Here is a 9,339-nt window from a genome sequence, read left to right as displayed (position 1 = left end):
TGTGGCCATTTTGTTGCATTACAAATAAACTGTGGAATCAACGTGACTGGTTTTGTTATCTGGTAAAACTACGGAAAAGGGTTTGAGTGTTTGGTTGCATACAATGTAATCTGAGTGGAGATGGTGTCTCTGCGTAAGCAAACCCCATGTCTCTCTCTCACACACGGTGATAGTGATTCAGCTTGCTTCTTGGTTTTTCTTGGTTTTTCTCAGGAGGGAGGACAGGTTTATCAACAACGGTGCCTCTTATCTCTTCCAGCTGGACACAATCCCAGGCTGTCAGACACCAAACGCAGGCAGTCTCTCCCAAAAACACACCATCTCTCCCCCCCTCTCATCTTTCCCCCTCAGTACACAAGATGGGTGGTGCCTTTGGATGCATACTTTTATTTATCCATGGTGTAACTTGTTGCAAAAAAAAAATAAAAACTGCCCCCCCCCCCCCCCCCCCCCTCAAAAGTCAGGTGGCTGTTTAAAGCCTCTGATTGGTGGATGAACAGTATAACACACCAGGCCGGCTCAACCAGTCGATCAAACTCTCTTCGATTCAGAGGGATCCTCTATCGTCTCACTCTGCAGCCTCAATAGGCAGATAGCAAAATGTGTCTGGCCACATCCTTGCTCCAGTTCAGGCCCAGTTCTGGCTGGGACCCCGGCCCAAAACAGGTCCACATACGATTTGTTCTGGCCCAGATGCTGCCCCCGCCCTGTATTGTGTCATGTGGCCCAGGTCTGGCCCAGACACTGTAAGGGAGATATGGCTGAGCTCGGTGTCAGCTTGGTCCCCGGGCCAGATGTGGCCCATAAATGGCTACATGTACTTCATACTAGAAGGAAAACACAAATTCAAAAATGTAAAAAGATGGTGTTTTATAACAAATATAGCTCCCTATGATAGGAACATTTATAAACAACAAAAGAACAAGTTAATATATTTTACATTATCTGTCACATCCACCCATGCTACCAACATCCAACTACTTCTCACACACACAGAGAGAGACAGAGGGAGATCTCTCTATGGCAATGAAGAAATTGGTCTCAGCCATTTGCTGGTCAAAAGAAAAGATACCATTATGTCGGTCTGTATGTGTGTGAACAGCCTTACGCAAAAGCAAAAAAAATTGTATGAAACTTGGTGAAGGGGTGTAGCATGGGCCAATATAATTCTGACCATGATTTGTCATTAGGCCCCTAAATGATCGCGGCAAAACAGCAGCAGTTCCTGTGCAGACACAGGAGAACCTAGCAGAACAACCATCTCTCCATCGCACCCATAGCTCACCTGAGAGGTCACGACAGCTAGCCAGACTCGTTAGATCAGAGAGGTATATTAACATCGCATCGTTTGAGTATCGTAAAAGTCGAGACTTCAGGACACCGGGTTCTGGACTGGATAGAGAGCTACAGAGATGGCGTTCTATCCGTTTCCCATGGATGCACAGAAACAGTGAAGCTGTGTAAGTGTCTTTTTAGTACAGGTTTACTGTGCAACACTATAGCTATGTAAGAGTCTCTTTTTAGTACAGGTGACAAAGAGTTTTGTCAAAAATCCAGTTAGTATAGTGTGCTGCAGAGTCGTGTTACTGAACGTGCACGCCGGCAACAACTCACAGCATGGGAGATGGGGGAGGGGCAAGGGGCAAGTGAGCGAAGTTAGAGAGGATCGGTGTTTGCCGATGTACCTAGCAGCTGACCTTACGGTATTTTTTGTAAAGTCTTAAGTAATTCATGTTTATACAAAGTTTAAAACATTGTAAATAGTATACATTTAGTGGTGGATGATTCCGATTTGTTTAAACGAAATATGTTGGTTACATTTCTGTAGGCAGGTAGAGCTAGCTACTGTAACGTACAGTAGCGCATCTCCGATAAAGCCCCTCACTCCATTCTAACATCGTAGTGCTTACATATTTAAAATCGCATTTGTTATATGCCATCTACACAAAACGTCTGATTACCCTGGACAAAAAATGTGGCGGTGTCTAATTATATAAAATGTGTTTGAATTGCTACTGTATATTCAAGGCTGAAAGTTATTAAACTGGTAGTACTGTACTAAGCAGTAGCGATAGTAGGCTACATTGTGCTAGCTCTACGTGGTTGCCCGCAACATTAATCATCTCAGGACAATAGATAAAAGTGGATGCCGTAACTTTAATATATGAAAGGCAGTCGGTTCTATAATAATTGAAATACCTATCTTCTTCCCCAATCCCCCACAGGAGCTGCTGAACTAGGCCATTGGCCTGGCACACACAGAGAAGGTCCTTTGAGTAGAGGGCATCCCTGCGACATCACACCAGATGTGCCTGGGAAAGCTGGTGTTGCCGCTTGGGCAGTAAACGAACGCACCATTCCACTGGATTGTGGGAAACGATGTGGGCTACATGTAAGCAAATTATTTAACACTTGTGGGGCTTTGCATTTCACATTTAATTTTTCTTCTTCTCAAAACAAAACTATGGCTACCATCAGGGTTTAATATTCATCTTCTCATACTCTGATATTAATGATGATGGTATTAAGTTGATGTCCATTATTCCAGCATCATTGACAAGCACAGGTGTTACGCACGCCTCCCAAAGAACAGAACCCACTACGCACAAGAACCCTGGGCCCAGATGAGAGAGGTATGGAGTCGTGGTGCAAAACAAGGAAGGTGGAGGCCAACTCTACCGTTCAACACATTTATTGAAACGGCAAATGTGCTGGGGAAAAGGGGCTGGACACGACCAAAGCAAAGAAAGCAAAATTAAACCGTTTCTATCCTACCTGATCACAGTCATTTCTAAACTAGCACCGTAGTTCTGGCGCTCTACCCAAAGTACAAGGGTTGGTTGGCCCAGGTCTTACCTAGTGTTCATATACAAAAGGTTATCCTATGGGTGGTGTAAGTGGTTTCTTGCCTAAAGCACCTTGCTTTCCCCTTTCCCCCTGAGAAAAACAAAAACAAACAAAAGGCATTAACCCAAATTATAACAATTCCAAGTTTTGAATCACAATTATACAATTTCGCAAACATAGTTTACACAACTACTAACAGTACAAATGCTCTCTCAACCCCCAATGTACCAGACAAAGCTCAAGTAAGCAAAATCCCACTACCAGCACACAGCGTACAAACCAAACAGCAGCAGCCAAGCCCACCCAGCTGTACAGGACACACTGGGGCAACACCCTCTACTGCCGCACAAAGAGGGATGACCTGGTAGATGCTGCTGTAATACAGAAGCTGAAGATGGTAAAGAGGTATGCACCAGCACAGCAGGACATCAGCGCTCTGCACAACAGGCTGATGTACACCCTGGTCAAATTGCTGTGGTTGCGTTCACCTCAAGGGTCTTGCAGTAGTCCAGAGAAGACCACCATCTTGAAGGCCTATGAGTGGATCCAGCAGCAGGTTTTGGTGGATGACCCCATCCTGTCAAATGCAGGCATCCCTCTGCCAAAGATTAACAGCAAGACAGTCCGGGACTTCATCTATCTGCAAGAGCGCCTTCTCAACGTGCACGCCACCAAACAGCTGTGCACCATCACCAAAACCACGTCCATCTCTGCAGCAGACCTGCCTCCAGCACCACACCAGCCAGCCGTCCTCCCTCCACCAGACCTCACCGTAAGGGAGATAGGTACTCCTATATCCAGAGGTTACCTAAGAGAATATGCAGAGCTTTCCAACAAATATAAAATCTCCTCGAGGACAACACAGACGGCTGTATCTATGGTCAGAGAGGGTTTGAGAGTCACACCTTCCAGGAGATGTGGGAACTCTACAGACAGTACCAGGCTCAGAAGGACAGGCCAGAACAGTACTCAGCTGAGCAGAGGAAGGGCATTACTGATGCTTATGGTTCTGTGAGGAGGTGGTTGCACACACCAGTGACTCACATAACCAGCATTCAAATGAAGAGGTTCAGAAACTATATTAATGACAGAGACAAGCAAGTAAGTGTTATGAAACAAAGAGCAGAGTAGCATAGTAATATGTCTGCTTTTGGTCATTAAAAGAGGATATATCATACAATCCAGAGTGTAACAATAGATTTGTTGTTCAGCAACTGCAGGCCAGCACTTCCCATTGTGATGCTCCTTAATGGCCAGGTAATGAGGTGTAACTTGTGGCTGCAAGCCATCATGTGGAAGGTAAGTGAGATAAAGTAAATACACATTAAACTGTATATCTTTTTAATAATTCATATTACAAAACGACTTTGTTTATTTTTAGACTCGGTCAAGTTGCTAGACTCCCCCTTCAGGATCTTATTGAGTCAGCCTCTGCGGTCCCAATTCCCGGGTGAAACCTCTGTCCGGTACCAGCAGCCCACCAACTGCCAGCCCAAGCAATCCACCACTGTTCGACCCACATCCCTGCCCTGGCCCACGCAGAGAAGCTCCTTCGAGCAGAGGGCATCCCCAAATAGCAGCAGCAGCAGCAGCAGCAGCCAAGCCCCCCCCCCACTCTGGGGACGTAATAACAGGTCAGAGGTGACTAACCCTCACCGTAAGGGAGAGATACCTCTGGATCAAGTAGTACCTGGCAAACTTTGCAGAGAGCTTCCCTATGCAGAGAGCTTCCCTATGCAGAGAGCTTCCCTATGCAGAGAGCTTCCCTATGCAGAGAGCTTCCCTATGCAGAGAGCTTCCCTATGCAGAGAGCTTCCCTATGCAGAGAGCTTCCCTATGCAGAGAGCTTCCCTATGCAGAGAGCTTCCCTATGCAGAGAGCTTCCCTATGCAGAGAGCCTACCTTGAGGCCAACACTGACAGGTGTATCTATGGTCAGGGAGGGTTTGAGAGTCACACCTTCCAGGAGATGTGGGAACAACAGACAGTACCAGGCTCAGAAGGACAGGCCAGAACAGTACACAGCTGAGCAGAGGAAGGGCATAACTGATGCTTATGGTTCTGTGAGGAGGTGGTTGCACACACCAGTGACTCACATAACCAGCATTCAGATGAAGAGGTTTAGGAAATATATCAATGCTTAGTATATATGCCATATAACAATGCTTAGGCAGACTACCACACCTGGGTATAACTAAGCAGCATGACAACAATAGAACACAGTGGAGGAGCATGACAACTATGGAACACAGTGGAGGAGCATGACAACTATTGAACACAGTAGAGCAGCATGACAACTATGGAACACAGTGGAGGAGCACGACAAGCGGCCACAGCAGTTCACCCAGCTGTACAGAACACACTGGGGCAACACCCTCTACTGCCGCACCAAGAGGGATGACCTGGTGGAGGCTGCTGTAATACAAAAGCTGAACATGGCGAAGAGGTACGCACCAGCACAGCAGGACATCAGCGCTCTGCACAACAGGCTGATGTACACCCTGGTCAAACTGCTGTGGTTGCGTTCACCTCAAGGGTCTTGCAGTAGTCCAGAAAAGACCACCATCTTGAAGGCCTATGAGCGGATACAGCAGCAGGTTTTGGTGGATGACCCCATCCTGTCCAATGCAGGCATCCCTCTGCCGAAGATAAATAACAAGACAATCCGGGACTTTATCCATCGGCAAGAGCGCCTTCTTAACATGAATGCGACCAAACAGCCGTGCACCTTCACAAAAGTGACATCCGTCTCTGCAGCAGACCTGCCTCCAGCACGTCACCAGCCAGCGGTCCTCCCTCCACCAGACTACCCCTTGATGCAGTACGTGTCAACACCCAGCAGGGCAGGGACGAAGGCCCTTAAGGGAAGGACTGATATCACAGCGCCTGTGAAAAGACCTCTAGCCCCAGCCACCTGCACCATCACCAGACCCGTGCCCTCCCTCACGGCCACCTGCACCTCCAAGAGACCCGTGCCCTCCCTCACCTCCACCAGACCCGTGCCCTCCCTCGTGGTCACCTGCACCTCCACCAGCACTACAGCATTGTGGGAAAAGTCCACTAATTACAAGAGGAAGCTAAAAGATGTACCCTCAGAGGTGGGAAGCAAAGTCTCACGGGTAAAAAATCTCCCCGTCTGTGCGCTCTGTGGCCAACTGATCCAGGGACACAAAAAATACAAGAAGAGCTTTTGCCCTGTCAAAAAGATGTCCCCGTCCAAAGGTCTGGAGGGCGTTGTGTTTGAAAGCTACTTTAAGTCAGTTGCTGACCTGTTGGGGTAAATACCCGACTGTAAATACATTTAATTGTGTACATATTGTAAATTGTTTTCATTAGTTTGTCTTAAACATGTTCAATTTGAAATTGTGTAATCTGTAGTGCTGGAGCAAAGTGATTTGATTTGTCTGTCAATATTTGATTTCACTGTAAATATGATTGATCTCGAAATAAGTGCAACTAATTGTACATCTTGGTTTTAATTTTCATGACTTCATTCTCAATAACGCCCTTAAGGGAAGGACTGACATCACAGCGCCAGTCTCCTGGTCTCAACCACTACTGCCAGTGCCTGTGAGAAGAACCCTAGCCCCTGCCACCTGCACCGTACCCAGACCTGTGCCCTCCCTCTCTGCGATTGCTGGTCTAACTACACCAGTCCCTACAACAGCATTGTGGGCAAAGTCAACTCATTATAAGAGGAAGCTGAAGGATTTACCCTCAGAGGTGGGAGCAAAAGTCTCACGGGTAAAAAATCTCCCCGTCTGTGCGCTCTGTGGCCAACCGATCCAGGGACACAAAAATACAGGAAAAAGAGCTTTTGCCCTGTCAAAAAGATGTCCCCGTCCAAAGGTCTGGAGGGCGTTGTGTTTGAAAGCTACGACCACTTTAAGTCAGTTGCTGACCTGTTGGGGTAAATACCCGGCTGTAAATACATTTAATTGTGTACATATTGTAAATAGTATTCATTTTGTTCATTACTGTTTTAGTCTTAAACATGTTCAAGGAGATAAAAGTGTTGGGGGAGATGAAGGGGCGGAGGTAGAGGAAGAGAGGTGGAGAAAGGAGTGGGTCGCCTGTTCTATGAATAACCGTATGATGCAAATTGTAAAGAAATAAAAAAAAAAAAATACAGGTCATCCTATCATGCAAACTTTACATTTTTTTTAGGTGGTGAAGAAGCTGTCACCGGAGGACAAAGGCTCAGCCGAGTGGTTCATCGGCAACAAGCACTCCCACATGGTGTCCTTTGTGTTGACATGCGAGGAGTCCACAGACAAGCTGACACCAATGTGCCGTGGGGTCATGGAGAGGTTACAGCTGGCCAGCTAACCTGCCCCCAAAATCCTCTACGTTGACTGTGGTTGTTGCCGTGCACATGGCCCAACGGCGTTGGAGGCCATGTTTCAGCCCTGGGTGGACGATGGGATGGTTGTGCGCCTGGACATCTTCCACTGGATCCACAGGTTTGACGCAGCTATCCGCACGGAGTCTCACTCCAAGTACGCTGCCTTCAAGTCTGCCATAGCTGGAGCGGTCATGGCCTACAACAGGGCTGATCTGGAGCTGCTCATAGGGGCTGTAAAGAACAATAATGTGTTGCTGGGCGCCTTATCCAATGAGGATATCGTCCAACAGCCACCTCTCAAGGGACCAGCTCCAGCACCATGTGAGGAGAGTCACACTCGGAGCTCAGGGAACCTTCTGGCTCGTCCACTGGACCATTGAGGAGCTGAAGCGTCCAGCTGGGCTGGACGAGAGTGGAGTGAGCCTCTTAAAACACCCGGTACAAAAAAGCACTTAACCCCCCCCCCCCCCCCCCAAATAACACAATGAATATGGATCAATCAATCAACACACAATCAATACAGTATTGATATGGATGGTGTAGCATACAAAGTAAACATGACACACGGTGTGTGTGTGTGTGTGTGTGTGTGTGATTGTGTATTTATAGACATCATCAATGAGTTGTCAGCAGTCCAGCAGCGACACCTGGAGTGCATCCAGGATCCTCCGGGTATGGATATGTACAGGGTGGCACATATCACTACCATCAACAAGGTGGACTTGCCCTATTACAAGGGCGAGAGGGAGCAACAGCCTGGAAGGCTTCCACGAAGCCCTCCCTCACATGATTCCGGGTATGCAACTGCAGTCTGTATACTCTGTTACGAATCAAACATGTGACCCTGTCGTTATTCTAACACCTTTTTATGGTGACTTTCAGGTCCCCAGTGTCCAGCACGGCCTTATCAGGTGTACCTGATCAGTGGCATCGCGAGGTGGAACTCAGACAGGAGTGCGGCTGCCTTGTTTGGAGGACATGGGGGAGGCACCATAGGACCTACTCTGCACCGCTGGTCAGCCGCCTCGACACCTGCCGTCGGCAGCTGTTTGGAGAGGCTGTGGAGGAGAATTTCCAGGCCCTTGCTGATGTCCCCCCTCTCAGCTTGGGCTGGAGTACCTCTTCAGCCAGAGCAAGAGCCAGGGCAAACGGGGCACCTTCTCTCTCTTCAGGATCTAGTCAACGATGGGCCAGGTCTGGATGAGGAGGTGGTTCAGCCTGGACAACCCAATCCAGGTGAAGCAGATGAGGCTTACCAGAGCGAAGAGGAAGCCCGTTACAATGATGTGCTGGATGCCACTCTGCCCCACATCACTCTCACCAGTGACAAAACCGCCACCGATCACCCTCCAGCCTTTGTGAGTAGCTGTGTTGTCTGGTAGAATTAAATACAATGCAATGTACACAATTCAGACCTACAGAATTCATTTGTCATTTGTTTGTTTGTTTGTTTTTACAGGAGGATGCCTGCAGTCAAAACCCTCTTCCTGGTTTCCAGAAGTTGGAAGCGTTCTGCTCTGCTTGAGATCGGCCTGATAGATACCAAGCTGTCCCTGACCACCGAGCAGAGAAACGAGCTCCTCCAACTATGGAACACAGTGGAGGAGCATGACAAGCGCCCACAGCAGTTCACCCAGCTGCACAGGACACACTGGGGCAACACCCTATACTGCCGCACCAAGAGGGATGACCTGGTAGATGCTGCTGTAATACAGAAGCTGAAGATGGTAAAGAGGTATGCACCAGCACAGCAGGACATCAGCGCTCTGCACAACAGGCTGATGTACACCCTGGTCAAACTGTTGTGGTTGCGTTCACCTCAAGGGTCTTGCAGTAGTCCAGAAAAGACCACCATCTTGAAGGCCTATGAGTGGATCCAGCAGTAGGTTTTGGTGGATGACCCCATCCTGTCAAATGCAGGCATCCCTCTGCCGAATATTAACAGTAAGACCGTCCGGGACTTCATCCATCGGCAAGAGCGCCTCCTCAATGTACACGCCACCAAACAGCCGTGCACCATCAGCAAAACGACGTCCATCTCTGCAGCAGACCTGCCTCCAGCTCCTCACCAGCCAGCGGTCCTCCCTCCACCAGACTACCCCTTGATGGAGTACGTGTCCACACCCAGCACGGCAGGGATGAAGGCCC

General features: G+C 48.3%; 1 protein-coding gene across 1 annotated transcript; it reads left to right on the top strand.

Annotated features, from left to right (window-relative positions):
- Positions 1–7,690: 7,690 nt before the first annotated feature.
- Positions 7,691–9,338, top strand: LOC124462503. Its single transcript, XM_047014108.1, has 2 exons — positions 7,691–8,549; positions 8,651–9,338. The coding sequence occupies exons 1-2, from the start codon at positions 8,377–8,379 to the stop codon at positions 9,075–9,077; spliced, it is 600 nt and encodes a 199-aa protein (XP_046870064.1). The 5' UTR covers positions 7,691–8,376; the 3' UTR covers positions 9,078–9,338.
- The last annotated feature ends 1 nt before the right edge of the window (position 9,339 follows it).

Source organism: Hypomesus transpacificus, unplaced genomic scaffold (assembly GCF_021917145.1).
Source record: "Hypomesus transpacificus isolate Combined female unplaced genomic scaffold, fHypTra1 scaffold_221, whole genome shotgun sequence".
NCBI classification, from domain to species: Eukaryota; Metazoa; Chordata; class Actinopteri; order Osmeriformes; family Osmeridae; genus Hypomesus; species Hypomesus transpacificus.
The sequence above is the reverse complement of the archived record's forward strand: the minus strand, read 5'-3'. Positions and strand labels throughout refer to the sequence as shown.

Coding starts and splice junctions, on each gene's coding strand:
- LOC124462503 (XM_047014108.1), top strand. CDS start 8,377: ATGGGCCAGGTCTGGATGAGGAGGTGGTTCAGCCTGGACAACCCAATC. Junction 8,550..8,650: donor CCGATCACCCTCCAGCCTTT/GTGAGTAGCTGT, acceptor TTGTTTTTACAG/GAGGATGCCTGCAGTCAAAA.